Source organism: Macrotis lagotis, chromosome 2, assembly GCF_037893015.1.
Source record: "Macrotis lagotis isolate mMagLag1 chromosome 2, bilby.v1.9.chrom.fasta, whole genome shotgun sequence".
In the NCBI taxonomy this organism is placed as follows: domain Eukaryota; kingdom Metazoa; phylum Chordata; class Mammalia; order Peramelemorphia; family Peramelidae; genus Macrotis; species Macrotis lagotis.
Window position 1 is genome coordinate 267,023,333 of NC_133659.1, and position 22,637 is coordinate 267,045,969.

The 22,637-nt window shown below is 34.7% G+C and overlaps 1 protein-coding gene across 3 annotated transcripts in view; it reads right to left on the reverse strand.

The window, feature by feature from the left end:
* Positions 1–21,586: 21,586 nt before the first annotated feature.
* TSPAN8 (tetraspanin 8) overlaps positions 21,587–22,637 on the reverse strand; it is a 72,851-nt gene continuing 71,800 nt past the window's right edge. For all 3 annotated transcript variants that reach the window (XM_074226150.1, XM_074226152.1, XM_074226151.1), the window contains one exon: positions 21,587–21,885. In XM_074226150.1, the coding sequence (XP_074082251.1) occupies positions 21,832–21,885 (54 nt within the window). In that variant the 3' untranslated portion in view covers positions 21,587–21,831. The remainder of the gene's footprint in view (positions 21,886–22,637) is intronic.

A 22,637-nucleotide genomic window follows, 5' to 3' on the forward strand; every position in this document is an offset into this window, starting at 1 on the left:
TGTTTATCTAATAAATTTGGAGGCCAACATGATATTTCAGAAAATGAGGTTCTTTTGGCTGAGTCTTTAGAATAAATGCCTAAATCTTCTCTTTTGAGTGTGTAGATTTGCATCCACAAGGATTTGAAAATTAAGATGTAGAACAGTTCTATCTTTCAAGCAGAGATTCCAAAGAATATTGTAACTTTCCATGTACATTTTCTCTGAAAAGGAAACATCTATTATGTGCAAAATGGCTTTGTAAGAATGGACATTTGCCATTTTAAGCCCCTCTTCAAATATGATAAACCCTTTTTCTCTTGCCTAATGTAAAGCACATTTCTCCTTTAGCATACTGAAATCATTTTGAGTCTTTTCTATTCTCCAAGCAGGGTGCTTGGCTTATCCCTCTGATTTGGCCTACTTCTGCCATGAAGGGAAGAGGGAAGTAGCCGGAATGTCTGTTCACCTTGTAGTAAGAAGCTTATAAATCAGAGGACCTTTCCAATGACACAAAATTCATACCTTATCTTACTGTGCAGATTTATATATCACCAATTCTGTTAAGAGGAATTATAGATGAAAAAATATTTTATTTTAGTTGCTTCATTAAGACCTACTGTGTTAGATACTATAAAGGTCCAAAGTCAAAATTTTTATTTTTTTTTTAATATCAAGGATTCATTTTGTAAAATTGAAGGCCAGTAAAGCCTATGAACCATGTTTTTTTTCATATTTGAAGGAAAAGCAAAATTTCATTTGTTGGTTAAATAAAAAATGTATTTTTCTGAGTCAATTTTATGGACCTACTTAAATAAGAAAGCTATGAATGTGTATGTTTGGCTACATGTATGTGTGTACAAATACATGAATGCATGCATACATATATGTATCTGCATATGATCTTTGCCTTTAAACTCAGGACATAAGACACAAAGAACCCATTTTAAATTACAATGTCAGTGAGAATATTCCTGATGTAGAAATTTGCTTCACTGATTTAGTTAAGCAAGTGCCTTTAAGAATTGTTGGATTGGGACGGCTAGGTGGCACAGTGGATAGAATACCAGCCCTACAGTCAGGAGTACCTGAGTTCAAATCTGGTCTCAAACACTTAATAATTACCTAGTTGTGTGGCCCTGGGCAAGCCACTTAATCTCATTGCCTTGCCAAAAAAACTAAAAAAAAAAAGAATTGTTGTATACCCAGGTCCCTAAGAAGTTAAATGATTTATGATTTTCCTATGACCATACAGTGTCAGTGTCATACTTGACAAGATTTGAACCCAGGTCATCCTGACTCTATGATCAGCAACCCTCTAATCTGTCTTTAAACTTGCATCAAAATGAAGAAATGATAGCTGAGAGACAAAATGAGGAAAAACATCATCATTTTTCTCCCTCTTTTCCCCTCCCCTCCCACAAAAAGTCATAAAATTGTAAATAGATTGGAATCAGTTATCAGCAAATACTATAATCTTGTTTGAACATCTCTAAAAGTAGAACTAATAGATGACTGCTTATATGATTTATAAAGTGTTGGGAGGAAAAGATTGGAATAGATTATTTCTTGAATGCTATTATAGTCTTAAGATAATGGAATGTCTTCAATCTTAAACATATATCTCTTCTTTCAGGTCAGTAAACTTCAACAGACACTTATTAAGCAACTTTAATGTGCGAAATATTATAGCAGTAAGAGTTTCACAATGTTCCTAAACTGACCAACTGAGACAATTCTATAAATAAGTTCCTAATTATTCATCAGTTTCTTATTACCTTCTAGCTATTTTTGACTTAGCTATCACCAACACAGTTGGTCTTGACAGAGATGTTCCATGTCTTTAGATTGAGGAGAAAACTACCTGTTGTTATAAAACAGAACTTCCTCAATTCAAACTGGATTATCTTCCCAAAAAAAAGGCAACAAAAGGCTCTCTCGCTCTCTCTCTCTCTCTCTCTCTCTCTCTCTCTCTCTCCACACACACACACACACACACACACACACACACAAACACACCCATACACACACACTTCAAGATAGTAAAGAAATGAAAATGAAGTAGATGTCCATCCAGTGAGTAAAAGCTAAAAACTGTTGGCACATGAATATTACTGCTATAAGAAATGAGACATGATAAATATAGAGAAGCATTTGCAGACATATATGAACTGATATAAGTGAAGGAAGCAAACCCAGGAAAAATGATATGCACAATGAAAATACAATACTCAATAGAACATAAATGGAAAAAACAACTTCTACAAAACAATTGAAAATGAATGTTGGGGTGGCTAGATGGCACAATGGGTAGAGCACCAGCCCTGGAGTCAGGAGTACCTGAGTTCAAATTTGACCTCAGACACTTTAATAATTACCTAGCTGTGTGGCCTTGGGCAAGGCACTTAACCCCATTTGCCTTACAAAAACTAAAAAAAAAAAAAAAAAGAAAGAAAGAAAAAGAAAATGAATGCTAAGGGACTATTTTTTAAAAGAAGACTTGAACCCCTCCCTATCCAAAGAACAGATATGAAAATGAAAATGTAGCTCTTTGCATTGTTTAGGTTAGGGTTCATTGCATATAGCATCAGATTTCTTCGATATATTAATACATTTTCCTAAATTTTTCTTTCTCTTTTCTCTTTTCTTAAAAATTATTTATCATGAGAGATGATTATATCAGATAGTTTTCATGTGTTAATCAATTTTTCTGTATTTTTCTTTTTATATTTTTTAATTTAAATTATTTGTTATACAAGCTATATTTGTTAAATAGCTATATTATATATTTGTTATATAGCTATCCATTAGGGAGAAAGGAGAGGGATAAAGGGGGGAAAATGAATGTGATATCATGAATGAATATTACATATATATATATGTATATGCATATTATTCATTCTTCTGATATTTCAATCATGTCCAGCTCTTCATGACCTCATCTGTGGTTTTCTTGGAAAAGATATTGGGTTGCTCTGTAATTTCTTTCACAACTCATTTTATAGATAAGGAAACTGAGATAAAGAGGGCTAAATGACTTGCCCAGGGATATGCAATCACTATGCTGTATGCTTGAGGTCAAATTTGAACTTGAGATCCTTACTTCAAGCTCAGTACTCTAACATGGCACCAAACATGTATATGTGTGTGTGTGTGTGTGTGTGTGTGTGTGTGTATTTCTGTGTATATCAATGAAATATTTTAAATTGGGGGAATAATATCCTCAAGATGGGGTTGAGAGCCATAATTTCTGGCATAGAGTTTAAAATACAGAAGGCATGATGAACTCAGAAGCACTTATGTGAAAAGATATAACATAATTTTGTTGGACTCCATTACCTATGGCTAGAAGCAGCACAAAAATGGTAAGACACAAACATATCCTTTGCTCCAACTCTCCTGGTCTGGCTCCTTTTAGGCAAGAATTGGCATACTGTTTTCCTTATCATGCTCTCCTACACAATCAGGGTACATTTCAGATGGCATTTTTATCTTTACTTTCTCTTTCTCTACCAGGGCAACATCCCACCCACATCTCAATGTTGTTCTCTCTGTTTCTTAATCTCATCTTCTTTTCCTCCTTTGATTAATATTGCTTATTATCAATTATTCTCAATGTTGTGGGAGTATATATGTGTATATTTACCATTGTTATTATTGTTTAAAATACATTCATCTTGGGGGAGTGGAGCCAAGATGGCAGAATGGAGGCAGGATCTCCCACAACCTTTCCCCTAGACCACTCCAAATGCCATTAAATAATGTCTCTTACCGAATTCTAAAGTGGCAGAACCCACAAAAAGACTGAGTGGAACTATTTTCCAGCCCAAGATAACTTGGAATATCCCCAGGAAGGGTCCTTTAAACTGGGATTAGAAAGGGCCCTCAGTGTAGCTTGGGCCAAGCAGGAGCAAGGCAGCTCCAGCCATCCAGGAAGAACCCAGATCCAGATCACAATCTGGGGCCCCTCAGGAAAAGGAATTTTACTGTCTTGGCAGAGAAGGGACATTCTTCATCGTTCAAGGGCAGAAAGGAGCGCTTATGATCATTCACAAACCAGAGCACAAGTCAGAAGAGCAGTCAGAGCCTCTCATAAGACCTTGGAGGAATTGAGGTCCCTGGAGGAGTATCCCTGAAAATAGCTGTGAAAACCCTCAAAAGCTTGGGATAGTTCATCCTCCACCATGGAAATTAGAGTTCTACTGTAACAAAGATTTAAAATTAAGCCCTAGACTGGGGAAATGAGCAAACAGAAGGAAAAAAAAATCTGACCATAGACAATTATTTTGAGCCCAAGGAGAATCAAAACATACACTCAGAAGGTAACAAAATCAAATTTTCTGAATTCAACGCCTCCAAGAAAAATATGAATTGGTCTCAGGCTCTGGGAGAGCTCAAAAAAGATTTTGAAAAATCAAGTAAGGTGGCACAGTGGATAGAGCACTGGCCCTGCAGTCAGGAGTACCTGAGTTCAAATCCAGCCTCAGACACTTAATAATTACCTAGCCATGTGGCCTTGGGCAAGCCACTTAACCCCATTTCCTTGCCAAAAAAAAAAATCAAGTAAGGGAAGTAGAGGAAAAATTGAAAAGAGAAATAAGATCCATGTGGGAAATATCATAAAAACCAAATCAGTAATTTGTGAAGGAATTACCAAAAAATATTGAATAAAATGACATCTTAAAAAATCAGTTTCTGCCGAATAGAAAAAAGGAGTCCAAAAGACCATTAAGGGGAAGAAGGCCTTAAAAAACAGAATTGACCAGTGAAAAAGTAGAAACAAAAGCTCTCTGAAAATAATTCCATAAAATGTAGAATGAAGCTAAGGGAACCTGATGACTCTGTGAGAAATCAAGAAACAATAAAACAAAGTAAAAGAATGAAAAACTAGAAGGAAATGTGAAATATCTCATTGGAAAAACAACTGACCTGGAAAACAGATCCAAGGGAGATAATTTAAAAATTATTAGACTACCTGAAAGTCATGACCAAAAAGACAAAAACTTAGACTTCATTTTTCAAGAAATAATCCAGGTAAACTATCCTGATATCCTAGAAACAGAGGGTAAAATAGAAATGGAGGATATCCACTGATCAACCCCTGAAAGAGATCCACTCCCCAAAACTCCCAGGAATATTATAACCAAACTTCAGTACTTCCAAGTCAAGGAAAAAAGTATTACAAGCAGTCAGAAAGAAACAATTCAAATGTTATGGAGCTACAGTCAGGATAACACAAGATTTATCAACTTCTACATTAAGGGCTCATAGGACTTGGAATATGATATTCTGGAAGGCAAAAGACCTTAAAACTGAGCATACCCTTTCAGGGGGAAAGATGGACATTCAATGAAACAGGAGACTTTCAAACTTTCCTGATGAAACAGAGCTAAACAGAAAGTTTGATCTTCAAGTACAGGACCCAGGTGAAGCATAGAGAGGGTAGACTAGAACAGCAAATTATGGGGGATTTAATGATTTTGAACTGCGTACATTCCTGCATGGGAAGATAATATTGATAACTCATGAACCTTCTCATTTATCAGGACAGTTAGAAGGCGCATCTAGAGGCAAGACAAGAAAGGAGTTGAATTTGAAGGTATAATACATTTAAAAGCTGGAATTAATAGGTGAAAAAAAAGGAATGTCCTGGGAGAAAGGGAAAGGAAAGGCAGAATAGGGTAAATTATTTCATATAAAAAAGGCAAGAAAAGTTTTTGCAATGGAGTAGAAAGGGAGAAGGTGAGGGGGAGTAAGCCATATATTCTCATCAGAAGTGGCTCAGAGAGAATAGGGGATAGAAATCTATCTTTCCCTAGAGGAAAATTGGAGAGGAGAGGGATTGGAGAAAGGGGATGGGGGAGGGAAGGTAGGGGTGGAGGCGATAAGATAATGGAAGAAGGAAATCAGATTCAATACACTTTTAAGGAAAGGCAGAGTGAAAGGAGAGAGAGAAAAGAATTAAATAGGGGTGGGAGAGTAGGATGGAGGGAAATATGGCAACTGTGGTAAAAAAAATATCAAATTTCTTTGATCTATTTATGATAAAGAATGCTATGCATCCCAAAGATAGAGCTGATGGTGTCTGAATAATGACTGAAGCTTGGTGGATTACAATGATCATACAATCACATCACTCTCATCTCTTTGTAATCATCTAATAGATTTTTGAATGGCAAATATGTGAAGGACACTGTTCACACCACTGACTCAGAATGGTTCAGATGTCAGCCAGAGTCATACCAAGATAAGATTGGAAGTCAGAATTGATCCCATTGACCCTTTGGCATAGAGCTGTAAATTGCCTGGAGGTGGGGACTGTTTCCAGTTTGTTTTTTTTTATTCCCTGTGCTTATCACAGTACCTATAACAAAGCAGTCACTTAAACACTAGGTGAAGAAATAATTCCTCTAATTCTTCTGCCCACAGTGGTATAGCTTTCATTTATCAAATGTACTTTAAGGTTTTTTGCTTTTTGCTAAATGATATGATTATAAAGTTATTACAATAAGAAAATCTTCTACATACTTCACAAAGTAAAATCATTCCATTTCTATGTTTATAAGGCATTATATTTTTAAATTTTGTTTTTTTAACTTAATAGTATTTTTTCAATTATGTGTAAAAATAGTTTTCAACAATTCCTTTTTATAAAATTTCAAGTTCCAAATTTTTCCCCTCTCTCAATCTTCTCTCTTTTCTCACTCCTCTCTAAAGCAACAAATAATCTGATATAGGATATACATATATATATATATATATATATATATATATATATATACAAATATACAAATACAGTTATGTTACACATATTTCTATATTAGTCATGTTGCTAAAGAAGAATCAGAAAGAAAAAGAAAAAAAAGACAAGAAAGTAAAAAACAAAAAAGCGATAATAATTTGTTTGGAACTATATTCATTTTTCCAGGTATCTAAGGTTTCAATTTGTTTTCTCAGACAGATAGCTTTATTTCTGTGCTTTGCACCCCCATCATATTCTCTTTAGACATGGCTTCAGGTAAATAGACTAAATCTCAAAGAAGTGTTCATTTTCCCAAGTCACACAGTGAGCTAGTGGTAAATCTGGGTTCTATGCACATCATTTATTGATATTTTAAGCAATATCGCCATGCCTTGGCTTAAATTTCACTAATTATGAAAGATTTTGAAAGGTGAAGGGAGGAGGGGAAATAAATTACAAGAGAAGTCTTAAAGCTATTTCATTAATGTAGGAAATTCAAATACATAAAACTTCTATTGATGTGAAGGGGAAGCTCTAATTTGTTAATTCATAGGGATATAAATTCCCTGGGTCACTCAGAGATGAGATGATTTGTCATGATCATACAACAAGTATCCAATAAGAACTGGAACTTTGCTTTGCCTCAGTATAATGCCAAGCATCTAGCCATTAAGCCTTATTATGTCAGTTAATGAGTATATGCCAAAGTCTATGTATAAATTTCGTATCTATACTATAAAAGGAAATGAAATTCAAATCATTTATAAAAAGGGAGAAACAAAAGCAAAATAGATTACTCAAATGTTCTAACAATTTCTAAAGTATTCCTATAATTGCATTTTTTAAAAACATACAACCGAAAACTAATTGCACCCATATATTTGAAAAAGATTGGAATTACAAACCAAAATAGAGATAAGTATGCTAGACCCAAACCAATATTCCACCCTTAGTGTTTTCTTCACAGGAAGCTTGTGGACATTTGTAGAGGTGTCAAAGGGAATTCTTCATTTGACAGATAATGGATTAGATGACTTTTCAACTCCTAGATTTTGTAATTCTTAGCAGAATAAATATAGCCCTTATCTTTTGACAAATAAGCATATACATATCACTTGGCCCTAAGGGTTTTTTTTATCCCCTGCTAAACATTCTTTATTTAAATTTTTTTTAAATTATTATGAAAATGAATATTATCTCATACAAAGAAAAACAGAAATTATTGTATATGACAATCTCTATCACATACAATGTGATATTTAAATTCATAAATATATATTTGCCCAGATACACATGAATTATATATTCATATGAAAATTTATCTATGTTTAGATAGAAAGGTATATAGAGAGATGAATCACATGTATATATCTATAAAAACATATATAATTTAACACAGTGGTTCCATCACTGCATTTCTTGCCTGTGTCCCATTATAAACTTCTTTTTGTACTTTTTCTTTGAATGTTTTTAATGTTTCACTGAAGTTCTTTTCTTTTTTCTTTCTTATTTTTTGAAAAGGGAAGGGATTACTAATAGCACTCCCATGTTGCATGTTATCTCTGTCACCTTGTTATAATGTGAGCTCTTTAATGGCAGGTTTTATCTTTTTGCATTTCTTTCTGTCTTCAGTGTTTAGCATTGGCACATAGAAATACTTATTGCCCTCAATCTACCTTCCCTCCAAATTCCCTAAAAGAAATAAAGGTAATCATTTATAATATGTATAATATGCAAACCAGATTCAAAAAATAGGCATGATTAAAAATTTATGTCTTATTCTGTAACTCTAACCCATCACTTTTCTGCCGAGAGGAAAGGTGGTTCAACATCTCTCTTTGTGATTGTTCATTGGCTTTGATCCAAGCTCTTAAGAATTTTTTTTTCTTTATGGGAGCAATTCTTAACCTTTTTTTTTATTACAAAGTAATTTTGGCAATCCTAAAGACTCCTTCCAAAATAATAAATTTGAATGCATAAAATAAATGGAAAAAAATAAAACAAAAATGAATAGGATTACAAAGGACTATAATATAATTCAATATGACAATACAGATGTGGTCAGATCAGTAAAGAGGACAGGGGAGCTCTGAATATCTCCATCTTTTTTTCCCACATGATGTAACAGTGATACTTTCAGTGATTATCAAGGTACATTGTCTCTTCATCCCCACTCAACCATGAGTATATAAAAGATCTATGATTTTCCATCATAGATTACAATCCATCTATGATTTAGCAGGTGCACTTACAAAGTTGTGTAAGCACACTAAAATTAAGTGGCTTTCCCAGGTTTACCCTACCAGTAAGTATAAAAAAAGGTAGATTTGAGCTTTCCTTCCACAACTTTAAAACCAACAGTCTATTCTCTATATTATGTTTCCTTCATAATAATGACCCTAAGGAGCAATACTTTTCAATTCTTGTGATCACTTTTTATAAATTCTTTTCTTCTTCACAATCCTTGTCTCCAAGAACAGTTAAGAGGAAGAAAAGGGAACAAGGCCAGCCAAAGCTATTGGACTCATCCCTCATAAGCCCTGTTACACTTTTTACAACATTCTCTATAGCTTCCTGAAATGTTCACTCTTCTTTTCCAAATCATAATTCCTCCCTGATGCTTGGCCCATGGCCTAGGAAGACTTGATCTGCCCTCTCTAAACCACTTGAAACTAATGAAAAAGACAGAGAGACATCTGCCTCCTCTCTTCTGCCATAGGGGTCAGCCGGAGTTTATTTTCTTGGTGTAAATATAAAAAAAAATCTGAGATTCAGAAGAAGTCTAAGTTCAAAATCTATCCCTAACACTGGCTGAAATACCATGGTTAGGTAACAAACTTTATGAACCTTAATTTCTGTGTGTGTGTGTGTGTGTGTAGTGGAAATGATACTATTTGTGGAATGAGACTTTACAAAATTGTTGAATGGACCAAAAGAGATAATGCATATAATATAAAATGCTTTTACATAAATGCTACCTATTATTATTGGCTTCTGTTACACCACCTTAGGGACTTCTTTGCATCTTTACAAAAAAAATGGCAAAAAAAGCAATACAGACTATTATTTGTATAAGTCAGAAGCCAACCAAATTCCCACAAGTCTCATTTTTATCTGAATTATTGAAATTATCCCTGCAGAAATGTTTGGGGTTTTGCCCAACCTATCTAGCATCCTTTTCTGCTTGGCTCTCAGTTTTAGAAGAAAATATAGCTTACAAAATTTTCACATACTGAGTTGTACTGTACTTCACAAGCCCTTTCATTTGGATTCATCAGGATTTCTGATTCTGATACATGCTAACTAGCTAATTAGGGGAGTCATTATATCAATCTAAGACAATTTCTTCATCTATACAATGAGGATGATAATAATAACAACCCTTTATGGCAATCCTGTGAAGTTTATAAGTCTTATAACTTTCTTTGTAAACTTCAAATGTTATGGAAGTATTTGTTACTATTGTAATACATTTTTATATGTTAGGATAATTTATAAATTATAAACTATTATTATAACAGTTTCTATTCTAGATGTAAGATTTCTAATTTTTAAAGACAAAAATTGAATTTCTGATTTTGTTAATATAATAATTTAAATTATAATGTTAATATAATAAATTATAAAGTATATATGAACTATAAAGTATAACAAATTATAAATTAGTATAAAAATTAATAAAAGACATAAAATATTAACTATTTTTAATTGGAAATAGCTAATTTGGTGGCAGCTGGGTGGCACAGTAGATAGAGCATTGGCCTTGGAGTCAGGAGGACCTGAGCTCAAATCTGACCTCAGACAATGATTATCTAGCTGTGTGACCTTGGCCAAGTCACTTAACTCCATTGCCCTGCCCCCCCAAAAAAAGAAAATAACTAATTGTTATAGGAGTGATGTCAATCCCATAACCTAAACAAGAATTCTAAATATAATAGAAATTATATACTAAAAAAACTTAGTATTTGGCCAAATGTAGTTGTTCATGATTGTAATTTCTGATACCAAAAAAACTGACACTTAGGGGGAAAATAAGCATTTACATAGTACCCACTGCAGACCAAATATGAAGCTAAGTGTTTTATAATTATCTCAATTCTCACAATAACCCTATGAAGTAGGTACTGTTATTATCCCCATTTTATAGGGGAAGAAACTGAGGCAAAATGACTTGCTCAGCATCACTGAGCTCATAAAGTATTTGTGATTAGATTTGAATTGGTCTCAAACCCAGTGCTCTGTCTACTGTCACCCAGCTGCTTGGTGGATCTCTTGAACTTAAGAGTTATGAGCTTTAGAGGGTTAAGATGATCCACCCTAAAACTGACAATATAATGAACCCCTGAGAGCACTGGGCCACCAGGCTTCCTGAGGAAAGATGAATTGGCCCAGAGCAAAAATGGCCCAGGTCCAATTCATGTGCCAGTCAGGAGTGAGATTAAGACCAAAAATTGTGGCTGCATTTCCAACCTGACCAAGATAGGGAAACCCAATTTCAAAAAACAAATAGAACCTATCTCATATACTTATACTGTCACTTTTTTCTTCTTTAACTTTTCTTTTCATTTCGTTTTTTAATCACAGTGTCTGAGTTATAATAAAAACTAAAAATTACTTTAAAATTATTCATTTATTCCTCACCCCTTCAACCAACTATATAAAATATTTTATATGTTTGGTTTTGATAAGCTACAGAATGACTGATCACAATGGGAATTTCTTGACCTTCTCTACAAAATATATTTTTCAAAGAATGTCCCTCAGAGTAATGACAAAAGCCTAGTTCTTGAAGATTGATGTATTTATACACTTAAGATCTGGAATAATTATACCAATATAAAATAGGAAATGATGGGATAGATGTAATTAACGTGGTAAAAAATAATGTAAGAGGAAGAGTGGATAATGAGTTGACTATGAGTCATCCATATAATTGCATTTTTTGAAAAAAAAACACACTCATGGGGATTAAACATGTGAGAACCATGAAGTAACCTTCCCATTATATTTCTTTGCCAGAACCTTACTAAATTTCCATGTCCATTTCTGGGTCCCACCATGTAAAAGGCATTTGGGAAAGGAGGAGTTTAGGGAAATTCTACTCAGTTATCTTTCTTGTCCTTCTGACTTATTCAACTGCTTATAGCTTGTTAAGGATAGTTGGAGTAAGCCGCTTGATTTTTCTCTAAAAATTTAACTTCAACTTGTGATGGAAAATGTCATCCACATCCAGAGAAAGAACTGTGTAGTCTGAAAACAAATCAAAGGATGCTATTTTGACTTTTTTATTTGTTTTTTTTTTGTTTTTCCTTTCTCATAGTTTTTCCCTTTTGTTCTGATTCTTCTTTCACAGCATGACTAATGTGAAAATATGAAACATAATTGAGCATGTATAACCCATATCAGATTGCTTGCTGTCTTGGGGAGGGGGCAAGGAAGAAAGGGAAGGAGAAAAATTTACAAAAATTAAAACTATACATATAATTAGAAAAAAAAGCAAAATTCAACTTAACATAAAAAAATTATCTTCAGTTCAGAATTCAACTCAATGTAAATTTGATAAACATCTTCTATATAAGAGAGTCTGGAAGATTGTAATTGTAGTAAGCATTTAATAAATTAGTGCTCATTTACTCATTTATGCTATATGCAAATGTGCTAAACATGCAAATAATTTCCGTCCTCCAGAGATACTCATATGGAAATAAAGTGAAAAACAAGTAAACAAAATGTATGTGTATGAATATATAATTAAGATATATGTGTGTGTTTATGCATGTGTATACATATACATGCATGTGTACCTTTATATTTATTTGCTTTTATTCATTTATTTATTTGCTTATATGTACATATATATATATATTCATACATATATGCATAATAAGTAAAGTAGTCCCTAAGTATCTTTCATGAATTCATATTACCTGGTCCTACAAACTCCATCCTTGGGTCCTAAAAGAACTAACAGATTTGACTAAAGAACTACTATCAAGTTATATATGAAAGCTCATGGACAATGGCTAAGGTATATAACACAATACTGGAAAAAATATCCTTCCAATTTTGGAAAAGGAAAGAGAACATCACCTCTAAACTAGAGGTCTATGATCTGGATTTGAATTCCTAGGAAAACTCTAGAAGGGATCATTAAAGAGATAGTTGACAAACAGAAAAGGAAGCAGTGATTACAATGACCCAACATGGCTTCATCAAACACAGATTATGTCTAACTTCATTTTTTTAAAAGTAAATGCCTATTTTTTTTACATTTAACTCATTTATTTTCACATTACTACAATATCTTATTGTAAAAGTAAACATAATCCTCCTTCCCCTCCAAGAAAAATAAAATGAGAGGAACAAAAAGTGTATTTTCTAGTCTGTGTTCAGATATCATTGACTCTGTCTCTGGGATGGATTACTTTCTTTATCATAAATCCATCAAAGAAGTTGCTTCAATAATTTTTTCCCATAGTTGCTATCACTGGAAATATTTCCCTCCATCTTATTCCTCCCCATTCTCTCTCTTTCCTTTTACCCTGTCCCACCTCAAAAATGTGTTGTATCTGACTACCCTCTCCCACGATCTTCCCTCTCTTCTATCACCTATACCCCACCTCCCCTCCCCATCCCCTTTCTCCCATCCTTTTCCTCTTCTTTTTCCTCTAGGGTTCGATTTCTATACCCAAGGGGCGACTAGGTGGTGCAGTGGATAAAGCACCAGCCCTGGAGTCAGGAGTACCTGGGTTCAAATCTGATCTCAGACACTTAATAATTACTTAGCTGTGTGGCCTTAGGCAAGCCACTTAACCCCCTTTGCCTTACAAAAAAATAAAAGATTTCTATACCCAAATGAGTGTGTATGTTATTTCCTCTCTGAGCCCCTTCTGATGAGAGTGAAGGCTCACTCATTCCCTCTCACCTTCCCCTCCCTTCCACTCCATTTCAAATATTTTTCCTTGTTCTTTCATGTGAAATATCTTATCCCATTCTACCTCTTATTTCCCTTTCTCCCAGTACCTTCCTTTCTCATCCATTCACTCCATCTTTATAATATATTATACCTTCATATTCAGCCTTTCCTATAGATGCTCTTTCTAATTGCTCAAATAAATGAGAAGGTTCATATGAGTTATCAGTGTCGTCTTGCCATGTAGGAATACAAGGAGTTCAATATCATTAAATCCCTCATAATTTACCCTTCTCATCCACCCTCTTTATGCTTCACCTAAGTCCTGTACTTGGAGATCAAACTTTCTATTCAGCTCTAATCATTTCAACAGGAAAGTCTAAAAATTCCCTGTTCCATTGAATGTCCATCTTTTCCCCTGAAATAAGATGTTCAGTTTTACTAGGTGGTTGATTCTCAGATGTAATTCAAGCACTTTGTCTTCTGGAATATTATATTCCAAGCCCTATAAGACTTTGATGTAGAAGCTGCTAAATCTTGTTATCTTGACTATAGCTCCACAGCATTTGAATTGTTTCTCTCTGGTTGCTTGTAATATTTTCTCCTTGACCTGGGAATTCTGGAATTTGGCTATAATATTCCTGGGAGTTTTTTTTAGAGGGTTCTCTATCAGGAGGTGATCAGTGGATTCCCTCAATTTCTATTTTGCCCTTTGCTTCTGGGATATCAGGGCACTTTTCTTAGAGAATGTCTTAAAAATGTTTTCCTGGTCATGACTTTCAGGTAGCCCAATAATTTTTTAATTATATTTCTGGATATGTTTTCTAGGTCAGTTGTTTTCTAGGTCAGGTAGTTCACATTTTCTTCTAGTTTTTATTCTTTTGGTTTTGTTTTATTGTTTCTTGATTTCTCACAAAGTCATCAAGTTCCCTTATCTGCATTCTATATTTGAAGAAGTTATTTTCTTCAGAGAGCTTTTTTATCTCCTTTTCCCCTCTGACCAATTCTGCTTTTATAAGGTTTTCTTCTCATTATTTACCCTTTGAACTATTTTTTCCATTTGATCTAAACTGGCTTTTAACATATTATTTTCTTTTTTATTTTTTGAATCTCTTTCACCAAGCTGATGACTTGGTTTTCAATGATTTTCCTGCTTCACTCTCATTTCTCTTCCCAATTTTTTCTCTACCATCCTTACTTGCTTTTCAAACTCTTTGCTGAGCTCTGCCATAGCCTGAAACCAACTCCTATTTTTCTTGAAGGATTTGGCTACAGAAGTTTTGACTTTGTCATTTTCTGAGTATATATTTTGATCCTCCATGAAACCAAAGTAATTATCTGTGATCAGATTCTTTTTCTTCTGTTATTTGCTCATTTCCCAAGTCTACAACCTGATTTTAACAGACTTTTCACCCCTTCCAGGGACTTCAATTCCTTCAAGGTCTTATGAGTGACTCTGACTGCTCTCCTGCTTGTGCTCTGGTCTGGGGATGACCACAAGCACTCCCCTCTTCTCTGGAGCTATGAGATAAATCCCTGCTCCCCTATGGTGGTATGGGAGCCTGGACTGTGACCTAGATCTGAATAAGTACAAACACATAGACTGAAGTCTTACCCCAGGGATAGCAGAGAGACCTTGACATTCTCCCACAACCCCCTTACCATCTCTGGCCTGAGAAATCTAGAAGTAGGAAAGCTCAGACTTCGCAGGTTACCAGGGGTTGGACTGTGCAGAGACTTGACTGTACTAGGCTTCATGCTCACTCTGGTGCAGCAGAGTTTTCCTGCTGACCTTCCAAGTTATCCTGAGTGATTTCTGGGATGAGAAGTCTGGAAAGCTTGGGCTGCCACAGATCCAAGTACCCCCAGGGACCCTGGCACCCCATGGACTGTTCCTGGAAGGCTGGAGCTAGTTTGCTCCAGCATAACGAGACCTGGGCTATGCTGCAACCCTTTCCAACCCTGGTAAAATAAATGCTTCCTGCATATTTTGTTTCACTCAGGCTTTCTGTGGGTTCTGCCACTCGAGAATTTGGTTGGAGTCATGATTTTAAGGCTTTTTGGAGTGGTCTGGGGGAAGAAATTCTGGGAATTCCTGCCTCCACTACACCATCTTGGCTCTGCCCCACCCCCAACTTCACTTTTAATAGGATTACTAAACCAGTAGAAGAGGCTAAAGTGTTGAATAGGTTTGCCTAGATTTTAGCAAAGCTTTTTGGTAAAATAGTTCATAGCATTATTGTGGAGAAGATGGCAAGAATCAAATTAGCTCAAAATACAATCAGATGGATTCAGAGCTGTTAGATGATCAGATTCAAAGAGAAATTGCTAGATCATTCATTGTTAACATGATAGGAAGTCTCCAGCTGAGTGTCAAGGAGACTTGTCCTTTGTGTTGTGCTATATATCAGGGTTCTCAATGTTGCAGATAAAGGCATGAATTGTAAGCTTAATAGTTTTGCAAATGACAAAAAGTTAGGAAGGAAAACTAACATTAAAGATGGCAAAGTCAGGATCCAAAGAAATTTTAATAGGCTACAGCACTGAGCTTAATCTTATGTGAGGAATAGAGGACAATATATAATATTGCATTTGGGAGCTAAATTCTACTTTACAAGTAGAAAACAGAAGAGACACAGATTGATAGGGGATGTTATAAAAAATATCAATAGAACTGGTAGACCATAAATTTGACATGTATCAACATTTATGATATGGCAGACAAAAAAAATAACTAAAACCCTCAAGTTGAAATCAGAGGGACAGAACTTCCAGGAATAGGGAGACAATAGTTTCTCTTTACTCAGCCCTCAACACACCTCATCTATAGTATTGTGATAAGTTCATGGAGATATAATTATAAAATAACACATATAATCTGGAAAATGTTCAAAGGATGGCAGCCATGAAGGGCTTTGAATACATGTCATACCTGTATAACTTGGAGAAGAGAAGATTGGGGGAGCAGGGAGCAGAGAGCAATCCTTACTCTCTTTAAGCATTGGAAGACCTGCCATATAAAGAGGAAACTAAATTTGTGCCATTTGGCCACAGCAAGCAGAACCAGAAGCAATGGATGAAAGTTGAAAGTTCCTTTACTAAGGCATAGCCTGTTCTTTTGTACTAAATACAATAGAACAGTAACCAATACCCTGTGCCAGGTACTCTTTCATCTGACTCCTGACTGTGTTATCTCTTGACTCTGGACATTTCCTCTATCTGTCTTCCATAACTGGAAAACTCTTCTTTTCAATTCTGCCTGCCAACTTTGCTGATTTCCTTTAAATTCACACTAAAATCCCACCTCTTACAGGAAGTCTTCCCAAAACCCTAGTTCTAATGCCTTCTCTATAATTTCCAATTGATCCTGTATATAGCTTACTTGGTCTATATTTGGTTTCATGTTCTCTCCTCCATTAGATTATAAGTTCCTTGAGGGTAAACTATTTTTGACCCCTTTTATATCCGTAGGGACAATGCCTGCCACAGAGAAGGCATTTAATAATTAAGTAATTATTAAATAATTGATAAATACATAATTCGTATCCAGATAAATGATGAGTTCCCCAACCTTAGAGGTCTTTGAAAAGAACCCAAACACTTGACAAGTATATTATATTGAGATTCCTTTTGTGGGTTAGACCAAATGACCACTGAGATCCTATCACACTCTCAAATTATATGGCTACTTTTATATCCATATACTTCATATATATTCATATAATATTATGGGCACAAGAATATGAGCATTCATAGCAAATAAAAAATAATGTACAGAATGAGGGCACTCACTGTGGTGTTCAGAAAGGGCTTCATGAAGGAGACAGCACCAGAGTTAATCATAAAGGAAGGTAGGAATTCTAAGAGAAATGAGGACAGAGTTAATTCAAAGGGTGAGGGATATCATATGCAAACATGGAGGAGGAAGTCAGAATAATGTACACAGAGAACATCAAAAAGGTCAGATGAATTAAAATATAAAGGGCATAAAAGGAAGTAATGCAAAATAAATCCCAAAGGGTAGGTTGGAGACATATCAGGAAAGGCTTTAAATAACAAGGCAAAATGAGGAAAAAGATCTGCTTTACATTAACAGACCTATTGGTATCTAGGGTATTTTGCTTAATTTAGCATCACTTTTTCCCCCCAAAGAAAGAATGCAATACTGCAATTTAAGCAATCATTCTCAAAAGCAGATTCAGGGGGTGGCCAGGTGGCAAAGTAGATAGAGCACTGGCCCTGGAGTCAGGACTACCTGAGTTCAAATCCAACCTCAGACACTTAATAATTACCTAGCTGTGTGGCCTTAGGCAAGCCACTTAATCCCATTTGCCTTGCAAAAACCTAAAAAAAAAAGCAGACTCAATATCCTTGAATCTTTTGCAATATATAATCAAACTTTCATGTAACAGCATGGTATGATAAAAGGTCAATCTTTTGGGGCAGCTAGGTGGCACAGTGGATAGAGCACCAGCCCTGGAGTCAGGAGTACCTGAGTTCAAATCCAGCTTCAAACACTTAATAATTGCCTAGCTGGGTGACCTTGGGCAAGTCACTTAGACCTATTGGCTTGCAAAAAAACAAAAAAAGTCAATCTTTTGGCAGCAGGAAAACCTTTTTCTGATACTCACTGATTGCATGAACCCTTGGAAAGTCACTTAAAAAAGTTTCAGAACCCCAGGCAATTCTTGAAGAATATAAACTGTAAACCGAATGATATTCTTATCAGGATATTCACATACCAATGGAATCATAGGCTCCATCAAATTAAAAAATAGCCCATCCTTATCATTTTTTCAAAAACAAACAAAAACATACAACAAAATAATAATGTTTGATCAGGTAGATATGGGTGTCAACATTCAATCATAAAGACATTCCACAAAATGGGTTGTCTACAAATGAAGGTAAATTGAATGAGATAAAGAATGTCTTTCAACAAGAGTTTTTGGTATATATATATATATATATATATATATATATATATATATATATATATACTGCTCTTAAGACTTTTTTTAAGATTTTGCAATTGGATACTCTCCAAAAAAACAATTGACACCTTCTTTCAAAGAATCTGAAAAAACTATTTGTCTTTTAAAACCACTAAAGCAATTAGTAAGAAAAGTGAGATGTGAATAAAGATGTAGAGGCTTAACCAATGTCATATGCAGTGACATCCAAAACCAAAAATATAGACTAGATCTCCATGACCCAGACCCATGAGACTTTCTTTCCTCATTCATTATCTTTATCATTCCATCCCATTAAGTAAAATTGATATTAAACTTTCTGGGTTTTATTTATTTGACTCATCTAGTTCCACTGCAGGTTTATTGTTGTTATTGTTTTTAAGTTATCTCTTCCTTTTAAAATTCTAGCTTCCAGTTATGAAATTTGTTTCTTGTTAAGAAGATTCATGAAAAATGGAGGCTTAAACTTTGCCAAGAACTCAAACCTGTTTTCCAGACATTTAATCCCTGTGGAAAATAGCAGGCTCTACTGGAATTCTTTGAAATAATGTCACAAAATTCCTGTGGAGGTATTTGGAGCTTGGTCTACTGTCATGTTTACTTCACTTAGCTGTCTGTGCCTTTTGGCTTTGCTGTGGCTGATTCTCAGATACCATTAAACTGAAATGACCTATTTGGTTCTCACCTTGCTTGGCAAAGATGACTGTGTTCATCTAATTACTCTTCTTGTATTTTTCAAGTATCACAGCAATTGACATTTATTTTTCTTTGAAAATGCTCTTTGCCATTTTATGGGACATTTCTTGACCTATTATCTTTATTATGTCTGCTTAGTTCAACTAATTACATCTGGCAATTAGATGGAAACTTGGGGCCATTCACTGTGGAAAACAGTGATTTATGTGATATTTTAAACAACAAATTCCATTTCAGGAATCCTAGACCTGGAAGGTGAAGGGATGGATTTCTTCAATATTGTTTTTAATTTAATGATAATTGTTTTCTACTCTTCACATTCAAATACATCCTTCCTTATTTCTTTATCCAGAAATCTGGTTGCTTTATTGCTCTTATATAACTAATAAAAAAATTCAACCCAATCATAAATAGATCTATGAATTTATCAACCTAATGTTTATAATCTATCCTTTTGAGCCAATCTCTGTGATTTTCATCAATGTTCTCCCAAAAGTTGGCCACAAGGTACACTAAGTGAGGAATTTTTTTCAGAGCAGTTCAGTATCATATCAACTGTCACAGTGAATGCAACAGCCCATTCAAAATGCCGGTCCCACTAACCCACAAAAAGACCTTTCCAAAGGAGATAGGAAGGTACATTTTTTTCCATCTCTTTCGGGACACTCTTAGTTCCAGTGTTCAGTATTAACTGAAGTGTTGTTTCATTTTTTCCTCTTCTTTCCTTTTATTTTTTGTAATGTATATATTAATTTCCTGCTCCTACTTACCTGATTAATCAATCTAATGCATCTCTGTATTCTTCATATTGTTTCATATCAGATAACACTATTTCATTATAATTATGTATCACCATTTGCAGCATCATCTATTTTGTTGTCCACACATTTAATTTTGTCATTTACAATAAAAATTCACCAAAAGATCTTAAGATTAATAGAGATCCTTCTCTTGATCCTAACCTGATAATTATAAACTCGTTTTTAAATAATTTTGTTCACTATATTTTAGCATACTTGGTTTCTTTGACAATATATAATTTTAGTCATTTATGGGAAAGGATAAGCTTGTTTCACCTGAGTTAGAAGAGATCTGTGGCAAAAACAAACTGATTTTAGATAAAATTAACTTTCCACATGAGCCAGGAAGCCAATAACTTGTTATTTTTTAGTATTCTTGATTTGGTTTCATGGGATGACATTTCAATGATTTCATCATAACTTATTCATACTGTTTTTATAGACTAAAGCCCCCTAGGTGTCCTTCAGTGATTCTGATGTCATTTAAGCAGAAACTCTTTTTTTAAATGGCATCTGAATATGAGTTGTCAAGATCATAAGGTGACTTTGTCGTTTTTAATTTGATTCTCCACAAGTTCTTATATTTCCAAAACTCCATTGATCTATGATATTGAGTCAGAGTGATTTCCTTATACACCATGTGAAGAAAAATTTTGAATTTTCACTTGACTTCCAATCAAATGTTGTCTTATGTGTATCTCACATACATTCCATGATGTCCTACCCTATTGTAATTTAAGTGCTATAGTTATTCCCATTTGACAGCTGAGAAGACTGAGTTTAAAAATGGTAATGGCCTGCCAAGGGTCATTCAGCTAGTATCTGAGAAAGGTTCAAGAACTCAGGTCTTTCCAATGAACCTACTGCTTTCAAACAGATCACTGTCCTAATTTATTTACCAATGAACACTTGTCAAAAGGTCAAGCAGTCCTAATATAAGCTGTTTATGGAGTCAGAGATACCAGGTTCAAGTCTTGCCTCCAATACTCATTATCCAACCAAGCTTAGACAAGTTTCTTGGGAATCAATTTTCTCTTAGTGCCATAGAACACAACTGGCTGAAGATTTCTATATTTGCACTGTGTTGGGAGTCAGGGTTAACCATCTGCATAGCTATAAACAAGAGGGTGCAGAACAGATTAAGTGACCTCTAAAGTTCCTTTCAGGTCTAAATATGTAATCCTATTAATTGGAGATTCAAGAAATCAGGTTTTGAGTCCTGAAATTTTCAGATAATTCTTTTACCCTCAGTTTCTGATTGTTGGTTATTCCCACCTCACCCCCTGTGAATTGAGAAGCCGATTTGAGATTTCAGCTGTAAAGTCAGTTCAACCATCTTAAGTTGAGTATATTCCAAACCACAAAAAGGAAGAAAAACAAATACTGTTTCAGAAAAATTCAGATTTATACCTAAATAAATAGTTCTAGATGAACATTTAAAACACATTATCAATTGAATATAATGATGAGAGAAGGAAATAAGTCAATTAAAACAAAATGTGCTTTTATTCTGAATAAAAATATACATTCATATCCTTAGTCTCATCACTGAGCTTTGTTAAAGCTCATTTATTTGATGCATAATGAAGTTACCCATGCTTTTTTGCAAAATCCAGTAGTTTAGCAAATTTTATACTTCTTAATGAAGTTGTATGTTTTATAAAAAAAAAAAGCAAAGCAAAGTATTAAAAGGCAAATTTGGTAGGTGACAGCTCATCTTCTGAAGTTTCATTTTTGCCCAATCTGGCAGTATAAGACCATGGAAAACACCAAGCCAAGAATCTAAAAGAAGAAAAAAGCGTATCATTATGTGGGGGTTTTGAAAAAAAAATCACTGATTCCCAGAGATCACAAATCATATCAAAATACAAAGAAACAAGGGACTACACTTCTAATGTGTCATCTTCCCCCTTATTTTGTCACCTCAACACATACTGTAACATACCCCAAATCCCTCTACCTTCCAGGTTCCTTTCATGTTCTTATCTTCCCTCAATTAGCAAATAAACTCTTGAGACCATCTTGTTTATTTGCATTATTATGCCTAGCCTTTTGCCCAGGCCATTAGAGGTTCAGTGGTCATCCCGGTTACAGTTATAGGTACATGATAAATCAGGGTCCAAACCTGGGGCCAGTTTTCCAAGTTTATTGCCTCAGAGTCACAGTATCGATTACTCCAAATAGCAGGTCAACACCTCCCTAAAGGAAATCCACTCTCAGCCCCTTTTCTAGACAGTGGAATATAAAAGTAGTCACAAAGAACTTGGGGTCCTTAAGTTTAGGCCATCTGTTTAAATAAGGAGTCCATAATATAAGATTTCAAGCATTATTAAAGCAGGACCAAAACCAAGAGCTGACCTCTCCTGCACAATATGCTTTAGTAATGAGAAAACATGATAGCATAATAGAAAAACAACTGGATTTATAATCAAAATGATTGGTCTTCAAATCCTGACTTTGTCATATACTAGCTGCGTGATCATGGACATGTCATTTGAGTACTCAGTGACCCAGGCAGTTATTTGAATTAGGAG